The sequence below is a fragment of the Octopus sinensis genome, linkage group LG14 (assembly GCF_006345805.1).
Source record: "Octopus sinensis linkage group LG14, ASM634580v1, whole genome shotgun sequence".
NCBI lineage: Eukaryota > Metazoa > Mollusca > Cephalopoda > Octopoda > Octopodidae > Octopus > Octopus sinensis.
Genome location: NC_043010.1, coordinates 47117039 through 47141581, shown reverse-complemented (window position 1 = coordinate 47141581; position 24543 = coordinate 47117039). Strand labels below are relative to the sequence as shown.

The 24543-nt window shown below is 36.1% G+C and overlaps 1 protein-coding gene across 2 annotated transcripts in view; it reads left to right on the top strand.

Annotated features, from left to right (window-relative positions):
* Nucleotides 1–23186, top strand: part of LOC115219488 (protein regulator of cytokinesis 1) — a 34420-nt gene extending 11234 nt beyond the window's left edge. The window contains exons 4-14 of one of the 2 annotated variants that reach the window (XM_029789660.2): nucleotides 670–840; nucleotides 2875–3024; nucleotides 5210–5360; nucleotides 6726–6862; nucleotides 8194–8289; nucleotides 13525–13671; nucleotides 14801–14929; nucleotides 17842–17874; nucleotides 21411–21485; nucleotides 21674–21817; nucleotides 21928–23186. In XM_029789660.2, the coding sequence (XP_029645520.1) occupies nucleotides 670–840; nucleotides 2875–3024; nucleotides 5210–5360; nucleotides 6726–6862; nucleotides 8194–8289; nucleotides 13525–13671; nucleotides 14801–14929; nucleotides 17842–17874; nucleotides 21411–21485; nucleotides 21674–21817; nucleotides 21928–22110 (1416 nt within the window). In that variant the 3' untranslated portion in view covers nucleotides 22111–23186. The remainder of the gene's footprint in view (nucleotides 1–669; nucleotides 841–2874; nucleotides 3025–5209; nucleotides 5361–6725; nucleotides 6863–8193; nucleotides 8290–13524; nucleotides 13672–14800; nucleotides 14930–17841; nucleotides 17875–21410; nucleotides 21486–21673; nucleotides 21818–21927) is intronic. The other variant, XM_029789661.2, reaches the window with a different exon arrangement.
* Nucleotides 23187–24543: the final 1357 nt, after the last annotated feature.

The window sequence follows — 24543 nt, the reverse complement described above, 5'->3', positions numbered from 1 at the left end:
ACATGACTTTAGTTGACCTGGGGTTATAACAGAAGACACTTGCCCAAGGTGCCATGCAGTGGCCCGAACCCAGAACTATCTACCAGATTTGCACCTTTTAAAAACAATTAGAATATGATCTCACTTCTTCACAAAAAATTTTTAGAAAGTGAGGGCTATTGACACAAAAGGCATCTGACTGTAAAAAATAATACTTTAATAATATATTCATCTAACCTATGCTAGCATGAAAAATATGGATGTGCAATGGTTTTGTTTAGTTTTTTTTAAAGGAATAAATTGCTTCTATGTTAAAATATCATATTTTTCAGGTCAAGGATTTAGAAAATTTGAAAGAATAAGAAATAATTTATTTATAAATATTAGGTTAAAAACACTTTGGAGAGAAAAAGTTGAAGGCATCTTTCAACTTTTCCTATCCAAAGTTTTTTTGTTTTTTCCTAAGTTTTATATACTATCACTTATAGCTTTATCTGCTTCAAGTTCAACCACTAAAAGTGAATTATGTTGCATTTCCCCCTTTTGTTTTCTTTTTTTTTTAGAATCATTAAAATAAGTACTTATATACTAGCGTATTTATTGCTGGTATTTATTTTCCCTCACCTGTAAAAATTGTGATGCTTCATCAAAAGTGATTTTCATTTAATTTAAACTTTATTTTATTTCTAGAATAAACGTTTTGCAACATTTACTATTATCAGAGAACAAATTCAAGAAGTCTTTAAACAGATAGATGATAGTCCATCCACTGTTTTCGAGAGACAGGCTTTGGCTGATGATGAAAAGGATTTCATCCTATCTTCTGAAAATATGACTGCTTTGAATAATCTACAAATAGAGGTAGGTTAATTGGTCTGTGTGTGTGTGTGTGTTGCTTTTTTACTTTGTTTCAGTTCTGGTTCTAGCATGGGAAATTTATTCCGAGTTAAGTATTATCAACATGTCTGAATGACAGAATCAGTAGGCTATTAAGCAACCAGCTGACACATTAATGACTTATATTGTTTCTTTACAACTTTGATGTGCTTGTTTGTAGTTATAATACTTAGCTCTAATTGACCACCATTGAAAGGAACAATATATGGATGCAACCAATGGTAGCACTGTAAAATTGTCACATGACTTATTAGCTTGCAGTACTGATCTCTCTAAGTAAAAGTAGTTGTGATAGTAGCTGTGTATCCTCCTATCCAGAAACAGATTTCTCATCTTCTCAGTACTTGCAAATTAGAATAAATCATAGACTATCATGAAGGAGATTAATAGGGATTAAAAATAAAAGCATTTGAAATATATTTTTATATTTAACCAGTAAAAAAATATCTAAGTGATGGCTTAGAAGGAATTATGTCAATGGATCCTGTCTCTTGGCATGTCCATTTTAAGTTTCAAATAGTCAAATTGCTGAATGTTGATGTACTCACCAAACAGTCAATAATTCATATATCCAGTTACCATGCTTTTTTCTGCTTAGCCAAGGTCATCATCATCATCATCATCATTTTACATCCATTTTCCATAATGGCATGGTGGAATCTGGTGAGCCCCAGGACTGCATCGAGCATCAATGTCAACTTTGGCATGGTTTCTTTGGTTGGATACCATTCCTAGTGCCAACCACTTTACAAAGTGTATTGGGTGCTTTTATGTGGCACTGGCATGAGTGCTTTTTACCCATGAGCCTGCAAGGTTAGGACTGCTCAGCTGAAGAGCAATGTAGAGGGACATGCCTGTATGCAAAAACAACCATGATTTTACTTAGCTTGGTGCGTCTTCTCAAGTACAACAGACCACCAGAAGTCTCAGTCCTTTATCATCCCCTCTGTGGGGCCCAATGCCTGGAGATCTTTTCTCACCACTTCATCCCACGTCTTCCTGAGATGAAAGTTGAGAAAGAATCTTCAGATGTTTTGCCTCATGCCAGTTTCTATGAATTTATTGCAGTGCTTCCAAATCTAATAGGAAAGATATGCTCAAAGCAGAGACTTGGCCTATACATTTGCAATAGAATAGGCTCTGCTAAAGGCATCCAAGTGCCAGGCAATGGATTAATCCATTTGTTACCATATTTCTGTTAAAATACGCTGCTTTTGTTTCAATTAATTTTGAAAATAATGAAGAATTTATTAAAATGAAATTTTGGAGAGTTTTTTAATTTAGATTAATTTAAACAAGAAATTTGTATCCTAGAACCAGAGGCAGTCTCTGATGGTTTGGTAACAAAAGGTCAAGCCTTTCACTTATGTAGGCCATGGTGGGACTGGAAGTTAAAATGCAGATTGAGAACAGATGTCACACAGTACTGTCTGATGCTCTAATGTTTCTGCCAGTCCACCACACTTCACTAGTACTATATTGACCCAAGAAGTAAAAGGCGAAGCTGACCTTGGTGGGGTTTAAACTCAGAACACAAGATAGGATAAATATTTAAAATTTTGGCACAAGACCAGCAATTCCAGAGGAGTTAAGTCAAATACATCAACCCTAATACTCAACTGGTACTTATTTTGTCAATGCCGAAAAGATGAAAGGCAAAGTCTACCTCGGTGGAATTTGAACTCGGAACATAAAGACAGGCGAACTGTCCAACATGCTAATGATTCTGCTAGATGGCTACCTTATAAAATAGAATAAATATTGCAAGGCAGTATTTTGTCTAGCTGTAAATAGCAAACTGGTTTATTTACTGCTCTAACCAGTGAAAGCAAGTTATTTAACCCAGGTCAAGTTTTATCAAACCACTCAAATCGTTCCAGCCATAATCACTGCAGCATATTCTCGTGAATCATGAAGTTGTAGCTGTTGGTTTCATTTTAATGTCATATTATTATACAATGTCTAAATTTATTTTTGTATTTTCTATGCAAATTTCAGGTCATTGAGCGCAAAGCTAAAGCAGAAGAGAAACTACTTGCGATGAAGAATCGTTTACATGTTCTTTGGCAACGTCTGGAAACACCTGGGGAAACTCGCGAAGAATTTTGGGAAAAACATGGAACTTTGAAACAGGAAAATCTTAAAACCGTAAGTATTACATAGATACAAGTGTGACTGTGATAAGAAGCTTGCTTCCCAACCACATGGCTGTGGGTTCACTTCCACTACATGTCACCTTGAGCAGGGTTCCTCTACCTTAGCCTCAGGTTGACCAATGCCTAGATAGTGAATTTCGTAGACAGAAACTGAAAGAAACCCGTTGTATATATAACTGTTTGTATAAGTCTGTGTGTCTTAGTGTCTGATTTTGTCCCTAACTACTGTTTGTTCACTGGTGTTTGTGTGTTTACATCCCCATAACTTAGCCATTCAACAAGAGACTGATAGAATAAGTGCCAGGCCTCAAAATAAAGTACTGGGGTTGATTCATTCAACTAAAGATTCTTCAAGACTGTGCCCTAGCATGACTGCAAGTAAAAGATAGTTTTTTTTTTGTTTTTGTTTTTTTTTTTTTTTTTACTTTATTTATATTTTTAACTGTTCTTACTTTATTGTTATTCTTAGTCACCCTCTCATTCCTTTCTTTTTGAAAGGAATATATTTTAGTGTTCATAAATCTGTTAAACTGAAAATTAGATTTGAAAGGTTCCTGACTTAGAGATTGAAGAAAATCACAATGGCAGTTTATCTTTCCACCTTCAAGGCAACACTGTTGATAGACTGAATAATTTACAAAATTATATAATCATGAGATCACTCAAATTGAAGCTCATACTTTTGAGTAAAATGAAATCCAGGATGCCAAATTAGATTGATCCAGTTTCTTTTGGCTCCATAATCTATTGATACTTTCATCTACTTGATGAAAGAAAGAGGAGAGGGGAGCAAATACTTTAATTCTGTCTATTAAGGTGCAGCCGTGGCTGTGTGGCCAAGTCTTTTCTGCTACAGAAACTGAAAGAAGCCTGTCGTGTATGTATCATCATTGTTTAGCGTCCGCTTTCCATGCTAGCAAGGGTTGGACGGTTCAACTGCAGTCTGGGAAGCCAGAAGGCTGCACCAGGCCCAGTCTGATTTGGCAATGTTTCTATGGCTGGATGCCCTTCCTAACACCAACCACTCCAAGAGTGTAGTGGGTACTTTTTAGGTGCCAGACGAGGCTGGCAAATGGCCATGATCGGATGGTGCTTTTTACGTGCCACCGGCACGGAGGCCAGACAAGGCTGGCAACGGCCACGGATGGTGCTTTTTATGTGCCACCGGCACGGAGGCCAGTCGGGGCGGCGCTGGCAACAGCCATGTTCGGATGGTTCTCTTACATGCCACCGGCACTGGTATCACAGCTACAATTTCCATTGATGTTGATCGATTTTGATTTTGATGTATGTTTGTGTCTCCTTGTCATGATATTGTGTGATAGTTGCAAATGAGTGTCACAGTCATACAAGATCTATCATTCATTTCCAATATTTTGTGAGAACATGTCTGGCCATGGGAATGTTTACCTTGCTTGCAAGTAAGATAAAGGTTGGTAACAGGATCTAGCGATAGAGAATCTGCCTCAAATTTCTAAATCTTGGGTGATATTTAAGACTCCAACAGAGTGAAATGCTTAGTTTCTTATTGATGTTTTTCATTAATAAAAATAATCGAAGGGATAATTGTTATTATTTGACATTTTGTTTAGGACCTGGGTCAGCCATGGGTCCCAAACACAGTATACATTCAAGAATGCATAATTGCATTCAAATCTTTACAGAAGTTTTAAGTTACAGTGCATTCTTTAATGTGTTTGGGGCAGCACTCGACCGATATGGTGTTTTTACACCTTTTTACGATAAGAGAGAAGTTTTTCTCTACAGTAACTGTAGTGATTTTGTCTTTAGAAGTTGAAATATGTCACACATTTTAACTGACCTAAAGTTCACTTATGCCTAAACATTGCTTGGCACTGATACTGCTGTAATGAGGGCTGGCGAACCAGATGGTTGCACCAGGCTCCAATCTCTGCCAAATCAAGATTGGAGCCTGGTGCAACCATCTGGTATGCCAGCCCTCAGTCAAAATCGTCCAACACATGCTAGATTGGAAAGCAGGTGTTAAAGGATGATGATGATGATGATATACATGGCAGGTCATGTGACCTCTTAGTGGTTTTTTTTTTTCATTAACACCATTTTATTGTTGGTGGCAGTGATTTGTAGAAACAATTATGTCTTTATTTAATTCTGGCATGTAAACTAATAATATTTGATTTATTTTTGTTTTGCAGGTAAATGAAGAAATTCTTCGTTTGGAGGCTCTGAAACACACTCAGATGGAAAAGGTTGTGACGAGCATGAAGCGAGAGTTAGAGCGTTGGTGGAAAGTTTGCTTCACTCCAACCGAATTGCAGGATGAATGTTCTGCTTTCAAAACTGAAGGTATTTCAATAATTCACACCTTATTTGGCTTTATCCTGGATGTTACTCTCAACAGGAATGTTCCTGTGGTGCTTAATCTTCATCTGGCTAGTGTGTTAATGAAGGCTTTCATAAGGTTATCTATACACATGCATTCTCACGCAGGGTTGTTGTGGTCTGTTAAGAACTGTCTTAAACCAGCCATATCCAGTCCAAATATTCAGTTTTCTATTGAAACCAGCCAGATTCAGGCTCATACACCAACCCAACAATATGATTCAAGAAATATACAATCACATCATTGAAATCTCAAAGCTACGAGATAATGCAGGATTAATACAAAACAGTGTAAAGAAACAAGCATTGCATTTGACAATAATCTGAATGCATTAATTTTAAAGCGGCACTGTTATTGTGATATGAAATACTGTCTGGTCTATTGGTCTCTTTGGTTAACATTGCCAACTGCAACTCACTTTTTAAGTAAATCTCCATACTCATCATCACTTCCATGCTTTGACTGGAACTGGTAAGCTAGAGATCTGCACAAGGCTCCAATCTGTTTTGGTTTGGTTTCTACGGTTGAATGCCCTTACTAAAGCCAACCACCCCAGAGTGTGTAGTGCCATTTACATGTCACTGGCCCAACTATGATTTTATTTGGCTTGACATGTTCTTCTCAAGCACAGCAAATCACCAAAGGTTTCAGTCATTTATTTCTTTACTGCCCACAAAGGGCTACACACAGAAGGGACAAAAAAGGACAAACGGATTAAGTCGATTATATCGACCTCAGTACATAACTGGTACTTATTTAATTGACCCCGAAAGGATGAAAGGCAAAGTCGACCTTGGTGGAATTTGAACTCAGAACGTAGCGGCAGACGAAATACCGCTAAGCATTTCACCCGCCGTGCTGACGTTTCAGCCAGCTCGCCACCTTAAGGTTTTAGTCACTTGTCATTTCCTTCGTGTGACTCAGCATCCACCTAAAGATCATACTTCACCACCTCGTCCCATGCCTTCTTGGGTCTATGCAGAAAGTTTGACCATTTCCTTTCATCTGTAACCTGAAATACTGTGTGTATAAGTTATTGACATTCACTTTAATCCTTTGGTATTTAAACTACTTACACCAGGTCCAAATATTCTACCATTTTTAAGTTCAAACTGGCCAGATCCAACCACTCACACATATTTACAATGTCATTCAACAAATTAAGTCACAACATTGAGATCTCAAAGCTGAGTTAATTCATGATTAATTCAAAACTATCTGAATGAATAAACATTACATTTGACAATAATCTGAATGCTAAAGGGTTAAATAACCCCTGTGTGTCTGAAATGTTCCTTTGCTAAAACTTTTTTTTTATTTAATACAAGGTGTCTTCACTGATGAGATTGCTGATGCTCTAGAAGCGGAAATTAATAACCTTCAAGGTTTTTATGAGCGACACAAGAATCTTTACAGTCAAGTAAGGCAATGGGAAGAAATACTTGAGGAGTATACTGTTCTGGAGGTGAGGAAAAAAAGTTCATCAGTTTCAATGTTATTATGTGTATTCTGAGTTTAGAATAGGTATACTGTTTCATACGGGGCAGCTAAGATGGTTGATGATGAAACAGACATCTGACTGAATCAGTAAAAACATCCAGTCTCTGCCAGTATAGAAAAATGGAAATAAAATGTTGATTGAATGCTAAACTGTAAAGTGAGTAGTGGAGATTTAAAGTCAGCTTCTACTTATCATCATTCCCTCTAAGATGTGCATAAAAGGTTAGTTGCATTGGATATTGGTTTTAAATTTTGGCACAAGGCCAGCAATATTGAGGGTGGGGTTAAATCGATTACATTGACCCCAGTGCTCAACTGATACTTATTTTATTGAGCCTCTGAAAGGATAAAAGGCAAAGTCAACCTCAGTGAAATTTGAACTCAGAACCTGAAGATGGATGAAATGTTGCTAAGCATTTTGCCTGTTGTGCTAACGATTCTGCCAGCTTGCTGCTTAGTTGCATAAAATATTAGTAATTATAATTATTATGCAGTAAATGTATGCATACTTATGTCATGTGAAAAAATTTGTATTAGATTTTTGCATACACTGGTTCATTTGGAGCGAATGAAGGTGCTGAGTCAAATCTGCTATGGAGACAGTCTCAGTCCTGCCCACGACGTTTTGCAACTTCTCTTTCTCTACCTCTATATACTTAAAGACAACCTCTAGGCCAAGCTGCCTCAGATCATTACCTTCTCTCCTTCATTCAGTAGTTAAAGTCCTACATCTCACAAACATACAAATGACACAAGGCTAAAACTCTCAGACAGTAGTAACTCTGAATAAGAATTGATTTACAGAGTAACAAGGACTTTGTAGTACTCCTTGCATGGGACAATGTCTTGAGCACCTATAACAAAGTAAAATGCACTCTGTATACTCTGTAAAGTGGTTAGTAGGAAGAGCATCATGCTATAGAAACTACGCCAAAAGTTTCTACAAAATGAAAAAAAAAACTTCCATAAAATAGAATGTACTAGTAGGATGTGACACACCTTAGTGCCAGCAGCATATTAGGAGCACCTAAAACATGCAACACCAAAGTTGGCTGCTTTTCTTTGTTGCTGTGTGTTCAAGATGATGCAGATTATAAGGATCCATCTAACCCATGTCAGCATAGAAAAATAGACATAAAATTATTTGTACTATCACATACTTACTAACCAATTAATTTTACATTGATTTTCTCAAAGTCCTATTCCTTATGTTGTAAGTATAATTTCTAAAATACTTTTTCTTTTCAATAAATTTGTCATAAGTGGTATTTAATTTGAAATTTGTTTCCTTTCCAGAAAAAGGCAACTGATCCTAATCGTTTTAACAATCGGGGTGGAGCTTTACTTCAAGAGGAAAAAGCTCGCAAAAGAATTATCAAAGAGTTGCCAAAGGTTAGCATTTTTTAAATATTTATATCAATATATTAGGTTGGTGCATAATTATTGCGGCTTTTTTTCAATAAATTTTATTCAACAAAAACATATAATTATGCACCAACCTAATACTACCGATGGGAAAATACTCCAAAAGTAACATAACCCTAAAAAATACAAATTGTTTGTACAGTGAGTATTTATATTTCAGCTTTCTTTTAACAGACAATATTTTAATTATTCAAAAATATTTGTAAATGAATATGATTTGAAAAATACAAGTTGTTTGTAAAGTAAATATTTATATTAAGGTTTCTTTAAACAGATATTTTAATTATTTAGAAATGTTCATGAATCAGATGCTCAGAGTACTGAGCATCTGGCAGAACAGAGAGAAAGAGACAGAAGCAGGTGAGATTAAATTGGATGCTCAGAGAGCTGAGTGTCTGGTGGAACAGAGGGAGAGAGACAAGCAAGAGATCATGAATCAAATGCTTTAAACATGAACTTGCAAACCAGACCTATTATGATGAATTGAAATATTTGAGTTTTAATAGAATTAACTTTCATTTCAGTGCAATGTTGAAATCAGCTTCAATGGTTTATAACCTGAACCGTCAGTGACCCAACTGGTAATGGGTAGTCTAGTATAATATATTGGGCCAAAGTTAAAATAATTTACTTTGTTTTATGCTGGGGCCACAATAAAATGTACCATTACAATCTGTAAAGTGATTTATGATTGGAAACCTTTTCAGCCAAAATAAACCTGCCGAAAATAGATTGCACAAGGGAGATGTGATCCCAACTCATCTTGGAGGGTACTAACTCCAAAATAAAAATTGATTCCATCCATAGTAATACATCCAACTCTTGCATGAGTGTATGGTTAGGAAGCTCACTTTGCAACCACTTAATTTCAGGTTCAGTTCCACTGTGAGGCACCTTAGGCAAGTGTATTTTACATAGCCCTAGGTCAATCAATGTCTTGTGAGTGAATGTAGTTGACAAAAACTGGGGAAGCCAACCATGTGTGGGGGGGAAAAATGAGTAGTACCTGTAATTCAAATGGCCAGCCTTTTCATATTCTGTGTCGTGCTGAATCTCCCTGAGTACTACATTATGAATACACATCTGTGGAGTGCGCAGCCACTTGCACATTAATTTCACAAGCTGGCTGTTACATTGATCAGATCAGAATCTTTGTCGTAACTGACAATGGCAGAAGGACACATAAGTCTGCCCATTCTGAAGTGCTTGTATTTTATTAAAATATTGATAAAAATTCAATTCCTGTGTAAAAGATAGTATAGGCGTAGGTGACTGTGTGGTTAAGAAGTGCTGTTTTGAAACTGCATTGTTTCAGCTTAACTCTCACAGGGTGACCAAAAACCTGATAAGAATTTCACAGATGGAAACTGTTTTTGGGTGGTAAGCTTTCTCTCACCCTATTTCACACTGTCACCTGATCCTTTATTAACCTTTTAATGGTATCCTCCCTGTTTACAAGCAATCAGAACAGTTCTTTGAACTGACAATTTCTTCGTATTGGTCTTGGATGCTCTGGAAAGAGTCATAGGAAATACCTTTACTTTATTGCTAAGCAATTAAAAAAAAAAAAAAAAAAATTCAGTTGGTTGGCTCTTGAGTAATATACTGGAAATCTACAAATTACTGCTTAGACCTGCTAGAAATAGCAGCCAAACCTTTCTCTCAGATACACTCAACTGTCTTATATAAGAACACAGCTCTAATAATGTTGTCCCCACATACTCCTAAAAAGACACTGTCAGAATCTTTCATCAGCTGCATCTTTGTGGTTGTCCTGGGACTAAGCAACAACAACTGGTATGCAAAGTAAGATATTTTATGAAACTCCCTCCAGAATCTTGACTATTTTGAAAATTAAGTGGAACACATAGACAGTCTACTCATTAGAAATATATCCACAAAAAGGTTGTTTATAAGTAGATTTTAAATATTGTTACTGTTTTCACATTTTATTGCTTTCCACAATCTTAAGATCACGAATAAGAATAATAAAATAGGGTAGTGTGCTCCAGGTCTAATTTTATGATAACAAAGTACCTTAAAAGCCTTTAGTAAAACAATGCAGTAAAACAGATGACTGCTACAGTAACCGTCTTTTTTATGTTTAGAGGACAATGTAAATAGAATGGATAAATTTCATGAGTATGTAGAAAGAGTGTACAAATATTCAGAAAATGTTGCTAATGGATGTGAAATATTATGCTCTATATCACTAGAAATATATTTATCAATGAACTGCTTTTCTGTGTGTGTCTATATATGCATGCACATATGTGCATAGATCATCCATTGGGATGGCAATATTGTGAAAAATCTATATTGACCCAGTCACATGTAATTAATTCTTGAATAATTTATTCATTTACAGCTGTGAGTTGTTATCAGATGTCAGTAACTATTACTCCAAACATCTCTCTCACTCCCACTATAGTTAATCAGCTAAGAGTTATGCCATTTCATTGGCACACAGCCAAACACTCAGATGTTGGGTCAACAAATAATGAGCTTTATGATCATAATAGGCTGAAGGGTGCAAAACCTTTTCAACTTTTCATGCAATTATTGCAATAATTTTTATCACATATACTGAGCATTTTGAGTTTTTTTTTTATATATCATCGTTATATAACATCATTAGGCGCAGGAGTGGCTGTGTGGTAAGTAGCTTGTTTACCAACCACATGGTTCCGGGTTCAGTCCCACTGCGTGGCATCTTGGGCAAGTGTCTTCTGCTATAGCCCCGGGCCAACCAATGCCTTGTGAGTGGATTTGGTAGACGGAAACTGAAAGAAGCCTGTCGTATATATATATATATTATTTATGTTTGTGTGTCTGTGTTTGTCCCCCTAGGATTGTTTGACAAGCGATGCTGGTGTGTTTACGTCCCCGTCACTTAGCGGTTCGGCAAAAGAGACCGATAGAATAAGTACTGGGCTTACAAAGAATAAGTCCCGAGGTCGAGTCGCTCGACTAAAGGCGGTGCTCCAGCATGGCGGCAGTCAAATGACTGAAACAATAAAAGAGTAAGAGTATTATTTAACGTCCGCTTTCCATGCCAGCATGGGTTATATATAAAACTAGTATGTTCTTGTGTCAAACGCTGTTATGCACTGAATATTTGACTTAAAATTATAGTCATATCTATTTATTTTGGATAATGTCTTTTTGTGTTGTATTTTTTTCTGAGCATATCTGGTTTCTTTGTGTGTGTGTGTGTGTAGGTATTTTTATGTTTGAAACCATGCAGTTTCTGGTTCAGTTTCACTGCTCTTTAGGTGAATGTCTTCTACAAAAGCTTTGTGCTGACCAATGCCTTTTGAGTGAAATTTGGTAGATGGAAACTGTACAGAGATACTCTGTGTGTGTGTGTGCCTGCATGTCTCTGTGCATCTTAACATTGGCATAAGCAGGAGCATCAGTGATGTCTTTATTCCCCAGAAACAAAACATCCAGCTTGATAGTTCAACATCAAGCACACTAGAATAGAGTATCTTACCTGAATAAAAAATTTTAAAAGGCAAGGTGCTGTAACCCTTTAGCACTCATATTACTATGCTAAATGTAATCCTTATTTATTCATATTCTTTTGAATTAATCATGCATTATTCTGTAGCTTCAAGATTTTGATATGATTGTTTTTACTATGACATTGTAGGGTAGGTGTGAATGGCTGGATCTGGCTGGTTGGAACATAAAACAAGTAGAATATTTGGGCCAGATGTTTTCAGTTTAAATATTAAAGGGAATCAAAAAAGTAGTTGGCATTTGGAAGGGCATCCTGCCATAGAATATATTCTTTATTGGGTTATCTAATTTTAGTTATGTCTGCATGTAAATCTTATTTCTCCCCACCCCTTTTCTAAGGGAGCAAGCTGGCTGAATCATTAGTATGCTGGACAAGTTGCTTAGCATTTCATCCAACTTTAGGTTCTGAGTTCAAATTCTGCCAATGGCAACATTGCTTTTCATCCTTTCAGGGTGAGTGGAATAAATACCTGTCAAGTGCTGGGATTAATGTAATTTATTGGCCCTTTCTCCCAAACCTATGGGGGTTTTGTGCCTATAGTAGGAGTTTCCCCACTCCCTTAAGGCAGCAAACTAGCAATTGTTAATGTGCTGGGCAGCATTTCTACTGGCTCATTGTGTTCTGAGTTCAAATTCTGTTAAGGTTGACTTTGCCTTTCATCTTTTCAAGATTAACAAAAGTACCAGTTGGGCACTGGGGTTGATGAATCAACTAATCCCTTTCCATAAAATTGCCTGGCCCTGTGACAAAGTTTGAAGCCATTATTCTTCCCCACCCTTTTATTTTTCTTCACATCTTTGTATCTATACTCCTGATAGTTATATTAAAACTACATAAAACTACCCTCCAACTACAGTGACTGTCAACAGTATTCTTATGTAATATATAGATAGTGTATCATTGCTTTCCCCTCACCCTGTTTTTATACCCAGGTTTTCACTAGTCATTGCAATCCCCACTCCCTACTCACACCTTAATACCTGGAAAATGTGAGGAAGAAAAATATGCAGTTTAGAAGAGATGTAGTTTGGTTCCTTGGGGTAGGGTGTGTAAAAAGTTTGTTACCTGTGGGTGGGGCACAGCACACCTAGCATTCAGTTTCGCTGACATGGATAGGTCTTCTCTAGAACCTCATATCACCAGACATCTCAGTCCATTGTCGTTTCCTCTGTGAACCCCTCTCCTCTTAAAATTCCTTGTCTTGCATGTTACTTGGTGACCCTGCTGGTGCTAGTGCTGTGTAAAAAGCATCTAGTCCACACTGTAAAGTGGTTGGTATTTGGAAGGGCATCCAGCTGTAAAATTCCTGCCAAAACAGACCCAATAACCTGGGTTTGTCTTCTACCTAGCCAGCTCCTATCAACCCATCCAACCCATGCCTGTATGGAAGGTGGACATTAAATGATGATGATAATGGATATATATAGATATTAAAAAGATGTATACACACCATAAGCACACACACACACACACACTATGGGCTGAAAATATTGGTCTACTCGAGGCTATGGTAGAAGTTATGTGCTAATGGTGCCATGTAGTGGGATTGTGTATTTATTATAGACCTGTCGACCTATAATATAGAATGTTTAATATTCTGTTTAAAAATTCTAAATTCTAGTTGTGTCTGACTCTTGTTTTACTATATTATCTGTTTCCTTTTTCAAATTTTGCAGCTAGAAGCTAACCTCCAGGAATTGATCAATAAATGGGAAGAAGAACAAAAATTAAAATTCTCGATTTATGGAATGGAGTTCTCAGAATATGTTACACAGCGCTACAAAACCATTCAGGATGAGAGAGAGCGTGAAAAAGAACAGCGAGTAAGTATCGTTATTACGTGCTTTTTTATAAATAATAATAATAATAATAATGAAATTATTGTATACAGTGCTCAGGTGCACCACAACTTGTCAGAAAGTGCATCTAAAGTACATGCAGTAATGTAGAAATGTCTGGAAAGTGAACATGCTTGTGTGTGTATGGAGGGGAGAAAATCAAGTGTAGTGTTGGCGAATCTCAGGAAGCATGGAAGTTTTGAAGGATGCAGTGCTCTGACAACTAACAACCGATGCCGGCAGTTTGTTCCACGCTTCAGCAACTCTCAGCGTGAAAAAATGTTTCCTGAAGTCATGGGAGCTGTGCTGTTTTCTTATTTTGTAAATATGTCCACGGGTGTTAGATGGGTGGAGTTTGAAGAGGTGCGATGGTTGATAATTTTATGGGTGTCAGATGTCATTTGTGAAAAGCTGATTAAAGCATTGGATAAAATGCTTTGCAGTATTTGTTCTGCCACCTTGTCTGAGTTCAAATCCCACCCAGGTCGGTTTTGTCTTTTGTCCCAATAAGGTCAATAAAATAAAACACCAATGAAGTACTGGGGTTGATTTAATCAACTATATTGCCTTGTATTTGTTCTTCCCCTTTATTGTCATCATCATCTTTTAATATATTTTCCATGCTGGCATGGGTTGGACTGGTCTGAGTTCAAATCCCACAAAAGTCACTTTTGCTCTTCATCCATACAAAGTCAACAGATAATGTACCAGTGAAGTACTGGGGTTGATCTAATCGACTAATCCTTTCACCAATTTTTGGCCTTGTACTTATATTAAAAAATTACTTTAATTTGGATGTTATAGTAATTATGGATGGCCAAGATAATTTGTGGTATCTTGTTCAATTAAATACTTAGTTTTAATTTTTCCCAGATCAGCTTATTTTTCAGTCCTATTAAGTCAATTAAATGAATATCAGTGATATACTGAAGACATTTCAATAACTATGGCTTTTTAACAAGAAATTAGTTTTGTCTGAACAGTAATTTTTAAACTGCTGGTGCCACTTAAAAAGCACTCATTACACTTCCTGATTTGGCAAAAGAGACTGATAAAATTAAGTACTTAGAAGCTAAGAGATATATATGAAACCTTTGCATTCTCTTATCTGCAGCAAAAATCACGGGCCCTACAGATGGAATCGGATATGAAATTTGGTACTAAACCCGCTATGACTCCAAAGAAACGAGGAGCCCGAATGCCGATCACACCATCTATGATGGTAGTGAATAAAACTCGAAGGGTAAGTAAGAAGCAAATATTAATATTCTCCTTATTCTTTAACATGTTAACGACCACATGTACCACTGGTGGTTCATTGTGAATTTCACAATTGCCATATGCACCACCAGTGATACATTTTTCATAATTTGAAAAAATATTTTATTCTGTATCTCTGACATGGTTTTGAGGATATTTAAATAACGTTAGTGCTAAATATTAAAGTTTAATTATGAAATATTGTAAAAATCCAAAAAAGTTAGATTTCCTTGTAATTAAATGTCGAGAGCAATAGCGCATGACCAATAAGTTACGGTAACAGGCCGTTGCAGTTAATGGATTAAAGGAGTGACTCTTGAAAAAACAGCATTTATAAAAAAAAAATGTCAGATTTTCCTGTGATATGATCAGCCTGGTGTACTTTTGATCAGATATCAGAAGACGTACCCATCAAGTAGAAACCTTTGTCATGCCAAGTTCATTATGTAGAATATCCTCAACTCTCTCACAGGATATGCTAGTAGCATTGGCTATTTGGTTTATAGTCAGTTGCCTGTCATCCGTCACCATGTGGTGAACCCGATCAATGTTTTCCTTTTAGTGGTGACATCTTCAAGACTCTCTTGTCCCTCTTCAATTCAGCTGCCCACTAATGCTCAGTTGGTCAAGCTGGAGCGTTATCCCCTCATGAAGCAACCATGTCAACATGAATGTTCTTGAGGACTAAATCCTTTTCCTGCAGGTACTTGATAAGGTCATGATGCCAAATTTTATCCATTTCAAAAGAAGTTGCTATTAATTACTTAGGAAATCTTTGAACAGTCAGATGTTGCTATTAATTACTTAGGAAATCTTTGAACAGTCAGATGTTAGTTTATCTGAAAAAGAAAAAAAAAAACAATGCAATAAGAAGAGTCGAAATTAATGTATACAACATTTCACAGCTCTAACATCACTCCTTCACAGTCAATGAATTTTTCAGTCCACCCTCATATATACTATTGCTCAGTTACACCTACTGAAAAATGAGTTCAATGCTGGTTGTAGGTAAATTCCACTCTGGTAAATTTCATTATAGGTAATATGAATACAGTTTAGATCACATTTTATTCACATATTTACAGAAAAATGATGGCGAAGACATAGAAATAAAGTTATGGAAAAAGTTTTTGAAGAGAATTCTTTAATGGCAAATTGCATGCAATATTTCTTAAAAATTGCAGAGCGATTTCAGATTGATAATTCTCAACTAGCTTCTTTAGTTGAGCATCAATCATGTGATAGGACTTTTTTTTTTTTTTTTTTTGTCGGGTTCCCATGTGAATATGTGCATTTCATCTGCCTTAAGCCTTCTTCAGTCTTAGAGACATTGCAAAGTGACCACAAATTTGGGCGTGTGGATATTATCGGTGGCCACAAAGCATTGTGGAACCCTTCTACCGAATTATTTGCTCTTGGCAAACTATTTAAAACACAGTCACGTATATTCCAGAGTTGGATAGGAAACTGGGATTTCTCTTCGTCAATGAAGGCTGCGTCCTCTTACAGTCCCAATGTATGAATTCTCAAAATAAGTGATAAACTCAGAAGGAATGCTTTCATCTTCAGACACATCTTCAAATCCATTGATGTCATCTTCAGTTGGTAAAAATGCTGAAGCGCAAAAACACTTAATTTTAAGCTGAAAACTTTCATCGGTGTTGTATCTCCTACTCTCACCAAGTGCGCATATCTTCCACCAAATAGACTGTCTGTGGTGAAAAAACACACCCAAGTACTTCTAAATGCAGAAATACAGAAACAAATGAATTATGGAGGGCTTTTTCAAAATCCATGAGAAAGGTTGCAGGTCAACAATTTGCCCTTAGATCCCGCACAGCAGACAGATCATGATGATATGTGGCTTCTTTTTGTCAGGAAGGCAAATAGGCTGGGCACACACAACCCTCTAATGATGATATGTAGCGTGAAAAGCTGACACCACAAACTAGGAGACACTTTAAAAGTCCCATCACAGGCCCAATTTTCTGAGCTTTCTAGATCATCCAAGCCTTTTTCTGAGGAAAAACTAAAATTCTGAGTTATCAATGCCAATGTCAAAGACCAAAAACAAGGACCCAATTTCCAAGTACTTAACTGCATCAGGAACTTCAAACCCTGAACGACAAGTTGGAAGCACTGGGATTTCTAAAGCATGCTGCCTCCAACTACATATGTTATGTGAAAGTCCAGGAATAGTTTGCAACAATGATTGTGCTTCCTCACCGAGATTTTGTACAGCAGTAGCTATTACTTCCCATGAAGATACTGTGCCCATTCTCATTACTTCACTTTGCATTGAATTAACTGGCTTTCAGACATTAATGTGTGCGCTGCTTGCTTAGTGATTATACGAGCCTGTTGAAAGCTGTATGTATCCTATCCTGGCAACCTTTGTAAAAATGCTCGTAGTGTCAATATATTTTAGTTTTGCTACTGGTAATCCCATTCTTTTTATATATATGATTCTCTTCGTCATAAATGTTGCCATGGTTGAGGGTTTCAAAATTTTAAGTTAAACTGAATAGAAAAAAATTAGCAGTACAGTGAAATTCAGTTAAAAAAAACGAGTAACAAAGGCATAAACCAATACTTGAACAAACGACTAATTAGTTGAGAAGTGTATAATAAGGGCCTGTGGAATTTACCGTAGTGGAATATACTGCAGTGAATTTTACCTATCATGAAATTTACCGTAATAGAATTTACTGGTCACGTCACTGTTAGACTAATTTGCTCTAAATTCTCAATTGATAACATTTAATCTAATTATTAAAAGTATGTTTGCTTTTAAGTTATTCCAGGTTTTTATTTTCACCTTGCCTCATAAATGTTATAAAACTACACATTCCATGACTTCAAAACGAATAATTTAGTTTTTGTGCAAAATTTCAGCGAAGTCAGTCAACACCAAGAGGCAAGGCAAAGGCAAGATCCTTAAATAGTATTTATTTCAAAGCTGTTGCTACTAATGACGTTTGTTTCAGTTGTTGAACTAATTTCTAACTCTTAAAATAAATTGAAGAGAAAATTATAAAACAAATAACCCCTAACTTGATATTATGCTTTTTAGTTCTTGTAAATTCAACATCTTTCTTTTAAAATAAGATTCATGTATGCAGCCTTTGCCTGCATACATAAAATATCACTTTTCCATTTATCAATTTCTTGTGATAAGCACAGGCATGGCTTATGTAGTAAGGAGCCTTGGTTTTAGATTCAGTCCCATTGCGTGACACTGGGAAAGTGTCTTCTATAACTTTGGGCCGACCAAAGCCTTATGAGTAGATTGTGGATTTGGTAGACAGAAACTGAAAGAAGCCTGTCATACATATATGTGTATGTGTCTTGGTGTCTGTGTTGGTCCACCACCACTTTTTGACAACCAGTGTTGGTGTGTTTATGTCCCCACAACAAAAATAAATAAAAGTGCCCTTTTTTAAAGCCTAGCCAGGCTCATGGGCCCGGTTTCTATAGCGTATGTGTTCCCTAGCTGGATGGGACGCCAGTCCGTCACAGCGTTACTCATTTTTGCCAGCTGAGTGGACTGGAGCAACGTGAAATGAAGTGTTTTGCTCAAGAACACAACATGTCGCCTGGTCCAGGAATCGAAACCACAATCTTACGATCATGATGCTGACACCCTAACCACTAAGCCACATGCCTCCACTAAATAATTGTTATAGAATATTAAAAATAGTTTTTTCTTTTTGTTTTGTTTTTTGTGGGGGTGGGGTCCAACCACCAGCAGGGCATACATTTTTATGGGAAGTTATATTGAATCTTGGGAGAAAATAGGTTGGGAAACACTGCTCTAGAGAAACTCTACTGGAAAAGGAAAATTTAAATTCAACTCTGGATTCAGCCTGCTTACACCTTTTCACAGAAATCTGTTTTATGTTGGTGAAAGTAGGTTTGTTGTTAAGAAATGAGTAAAGCAGCTACAATTGTGACAAAGTGGCATCATTAGGTATTAATGGCATTGCAGCATTTTGATAAGGTATTTTACTAATGCCAGTGCAAACTTCCTAACAAACTTAGTTTTTTTTCACTTTATCCTTTTCAGTTTTTAAAATTTTTTATCTATATTTTATAATTATTGTTGTTTCAAAATTTTATTTATTTTCAATTTATTACTTGGAGTTTAAATCCCAAAATTTTGAATTTTTTTTTTTTTTTTCATTCAAGTTTAGTTTTATTTGAAAGTATTTAGTTTCGTTCTTGTTCAAATCACACTGGTGCGGTGATGTCAAAATCCACCCAATTAGAATTGCACTGATGATTGATTTAATTGACCCATTTCTCTCTAAATTTTATTACTTTTGTCACTGAAGACACAGGCCTTCCCTCGTTAACTTCAAGTAAACTTTGGTGTTGTACTGTCTCAGATATATAGTAGTCAAGTAACAACAGTATGAAGTGCTTCAATTATGACAATCCTGTAATTTGTATATCAAGAACACTATATATTGTTCAATGTGGCCTTTTTTACTTGTTTCAGTCATTTGACTGTGTCCATACTGGAGCACCACCTTTAGTCGAGCAAATCGATCCCAGGACTTATTCTTTGTAAGCCTAGTACTTATGCTATCGGTCTCTTTTGCTGAACTGCTAAGTTATGGGGACGTAAACACACCAGCATTGGTTGTCAAGCGATGTTAAGGGGACAAACACAGATGCACAAACATACACACACATACATATATATATATATATATATACACACATATATACGACGGGCTTCTTTCAGTTTCCGTCTACCAAATCCACTCACAAGATTTTGGTCAGCCTGAGGCTATAGTAGAAGACACTTGCCCAAGATTCCACGCAGTGGGATCGAACCTGGAACCATGTGGCCTGTTTTTAACCCTTTCATTACCAAATTTTTTATTGAAATATATTATTGCCTTTGCTTCAAGTAATTCTGAAACTAATGAAGGATTTAAGAAAACTTTGTCATTATTTAGCTTATGTTTGGAATATAAATTAACATGAAATTTAAAGGAAGGTTTTAATTTAGATCACTTTAAAATGGAATTTGTATCATAGAGCCGAGGGCAATTTCAGGCAGGTTGGTATCAAAAGGGTTAAGGGTGTGATTTGTGAGTTCTTTGGTTATTTTAAGCAGGTTGATCAGCCGTATGTCAGCTACCTGTTCAACACAATTGCCTACAAATACTTCTCTGCCTCTCTAATGCCTACCATTCTCCACTGCCTTCAACACTCTTCTCCCTCTCTCTCCCCTCCCTCCCTCCCTCTCTCTCTCTCTCTACTGCTCTCTCCTTAATCTCACTTATACACTTTATATTTCATATCTTCAGAGTGGGTCAGCTGTTTTCAGCTGGGGTCCATATGGCCCTTGAAGGCCCATAAAACATTTTTGAGGGTCCATGCAAGAAAATAGTAAATTGGGGATCCACAATAGCATTTGAAATTGTTTTTCTTGTTTTCTTCTTCATAAAATTCCAGCAGTTACTTCTTGACTGCAGCTAAAATATATAGCCCTTTCATATAACATGTTGAGTAATTGTTTTAATGACTTATATTTGGAGTTCCTGTATATCTGCAGTTATTGAGAACCATCCGAACGTAGCCATTGCCAGAGTGGTTGGCATTAGGTAGGGCATCCAGCCATAGAAACATTGCCAGATCAGACTGGGCCTGGTGCTGCCTTCTGGCTTCCCAGACCCCAGTTGAACCGTCCAACCCATGCTAGCATGGAAAGCGAACGCTAAACGACGATGATTGAAATATGTTTGACTTTAATTCTTTAAAATTCTCTTGCACACTGCAGCTAGTTTCTTTTATGTCTGATTTTTAAGTGATACTGCAGGTTAGAAAACTGGTCAGCATTTACTTTGCTACCAAACCTCATCGGACTCTCTGTCAACTGTACTCCACTCTTGCAAATTTGTAGCTTTGGGGAAAATACAAAATTTATACCGGAATAATTGACTTGTTGAACTAAAATAATTGTTGCCTTACTGATTAGTGATGTATCATCATCATTTAACATGTTTCTCATGCTGGCATGGGTTGGACAGCTTGACTAACTGGCAAGGCCAGGGTCTGCACCAGGTTCTATAGTCTGTTTTGGCTTGTTTTTATGGCTGGATGCCTTTCCTAATGCCAACCACTGTACAGTGTGTACTGGGGGCTTTCTATGTGGTACCAGCATCCACATCAGTGCTTTTTACACAGTACTTTGGTTTTAAGATCTCAATTTTGTTGTAGTGGGCTAGGTTTTCTCAAGTATAGCAATGCACCACATATCTCAGTTCTGTCTTCTCCTTCGCAAGGTTCATCATTTTGAGATTGTCCTTCACTACTTCATCTTCCTGCATTTCCCTCTTCTATAACCGCTCTCCACTCTGTGTATTTTATGTATATATTGATATACTGCGTTTGATATTTCTGATTGCTATTTTATCCTTGTTTTACATTTTACAAATGTTTCTTATTAGATAATTCCTGGAGTGAGGACACCTTTGTCAGCTACCCGAATTAATACCACCAACATGAATGTCACTACAAAATCAGTATGTATTAAACATAGTGTACTTTCCTCTTATTTTGGCAGTTCAATATTTTATTCCACTTCCCAGATTATTCTTGTTAATATTGGTTATATTGAGGGTCATTGCAATAAGCTACTTACTTTTTAGCCATTTGAGAATTATTCTCATACCTAAATAAGTAATTAATTGTAATCTTAATATATTTTCAGACAACACCTCGTCGAAAATCTAATCGTTATCGACCATGGGACAAGAATGCTGACCGTACCAACAAGCTATTGCATAAAACAATCAGAGGAGGTGTACAGAAAGATGCTAGTTTTGGATCAACTGGAAGCTATAATGAATTTGCTGTAAGTATTTTAGATTATCATTTTGCTTTCAAATATTTGATTTGAAATTTATCTCATATACAATATTTATATTGTGTTTCTTCATTTTGTGTCTATTTTCTCTTTGACAGAAAACGCTGAATTCGGTGGAGCGTATGAACTATCGAAGTAGCATTATAGAACCTGCCCAGTCTCCATGTCCTACCAAATCTAAACTAACCCCCATATCACAATCAGTTTCTCACACTCCAAAGTCGAAGCTGGCAAGCGCACAACGAATGCCGGCTCACACGCCAATGTCAACACGACTGTAAACCTTTTTGTTTTTTCCAATTGCCACTTAAAAATTAGCTTAAGCATTAAGATAGTATAAATGTTAGTTGGTGAGGAAACTTCACTAGAAAATAACTAATGCACACCTTTGCTGGTTATCATTGAAATTGGCAAATTATATTTTTTCCCTGCTTGGATTATATCGTGTATTATGCTGTATATAGTCAAATTTAGATCTGTACATAAAATCTAGAATGTATATATTGCACATCACTTATTTTGCAGACAGTTTCACCTTTCTATCACAGCATTTCTATCTAGTATCTTAGGATTTCCTTCAGCCTTGCTTCATAGGCTAGGGTACAAAGCAAATACTTATTGCTTCTATTTAATTTTAGACTTACTATACCACTGCAATGATTGTATGTGAATTCATGGATGTGTTGGTGTTTGAGAAAGACATTACTATTTAAAACAAATAATTTCATCCACGTTTTTTTTTTCTTTCAATTATTGTACATTTTTCTTTCACTAGCAACTAGATGTCATTTTTATCAATATTATTTATAACCATACAAAATATTCTGCATACATATGCAAATTTGTGCTACTTCTTGCTGCTTACTCCTGTTGAGGATAATAAATCTCCAGAATATTGTTTATATTATTTGTAGTTTATTTCACTTGTGTCTGCCATTACTTTCATTGTACATACATCATTTGTAAAGTTTTTGATGAAGCTTAATTTTTATGAACTGTTTTTTCTTTTCTTTTTCTTTTTTTAAATACTTTTTGCAAAGTAAGTGGTCTAGTTTTGAAAGAAAGATGGGGATGGCATAAAATGATAAGAGAATAAATGTGATGTTTTGATTTGTTTTATTGGTCCTGGAAATATTATTCTTTACTCTGTGAAATGGATTTTTGTTTTCTTTTTCGAACACTATCTGTAAACTGCAATAGTTTTCAGATAAATACAATCCTAATTGTGCACAAATCTGAATTTTTCTGTTTAGACTGAAACTCTTGAGATTGCAGGAAGATGTGATTTTTAAAATTAAATTTTGTAACAGATCTTTTGTTTTCCAAGTTTTAATAAAGGATGTCCCTGCCTTTTTTATTGCTTTTTTTTTTTTTTTTTTGCTAAACAATAAACCATTATACAAAAGTTAATAAAGTATAAAAAAAACTTTTAAATATTTAAATTTTATGCTCTATTATGTGTGAAAAGATAATCATTTTTTTTTTTTTTTTTTTTCTTAATCCTGGACTTAGCATTTTACTATGCTTGTACTTTATTGTCTTAAACTTCAGGTAAATCTACCAACATTTGTCATATATACGAGTGGGTGCTGAAAAGTTCCTGGCTTTGGGTAAAAGAAAATACAGGAGGATCTGTTAATTATGATTTTATTCAACATTTATTTAACTCTCAGATTCACGCATTTAATGCAGTGGTCCTTCAGTTTTTCTAATCCCTGATAAGAACTTGGAAGGTTGGGCCTCCAAACAGGCCTTTCACGACACCCTTAGAACCAGGAACTTTTCAGTATCCCTTCGTAGCCCACTATTTTTATGAAATGTTTTTCGATTGCTAATTTCTCATCTATAATCGCAGCTCATATAGGTGATTGCAAAGCCAGTCAAACTGACAGGTTTCCAGACCAAGGTTCATATAAGCGTCATTTGTTCTGCGAAGTATTTTTTATGCTTTGCATTTTATTCCCTACTACTATCCTACTTTCCAATGATAGTTGCATTTCCACTCTTTTAGGGGCTTCGGGATTTCACGTGACCCTGGTAAGGTGGCTAACGGGCGTTATGTCTTAAGGGCAACCAGTGATTTTGTCTGGGACTCCTTATTGAGTATTCGCTGATGCTACAGGCCAGTCCGCTATCCGCAATTATAAGCCAGATGAATGAGAGTTTTCATCAGCATACCATAATCTACGTGTGTTGATCAACCCACCAGAGACATTGGATACCTCCTTCAACTAATGCAGGAGACGGATGGTGCGTGAGAGTTTAAAATGTCCGAGAAAGCTCGACTAGATGATGAAGTATTCTTAAACGTGAAATTAATGTTTGATTCTTTTCGGTTTGAACAGCAGTTTTTAACATAATTTCTAGGTAACTAAAAAAATTTTAAACTTCGTATACTGGTAGAATGTGTTTATAAAACATCTTTTTCTCTTAGCTTTATTGAGAAAATTCTATAGTTTGTAAGATATTTTTCTTTTTCTGCAATTTCAACCAATCAATGACGTCTATTGAGGTAAAAAAAACATTCTGTGCCGTATGAATATGTCCCTCGTTTAAGAAACAGATTGGGTTTATTTACATTTGTGAAGAAAAAAAAGATACCCTTCCCCCGTAACCCTAAAACAGATTGAAATGCAATAGATCGATACTAGGGTCATAATTATGGGTGACAATTTCGTATGACACTGCTAGAAAAACTGCCGTTCAAACCGAAA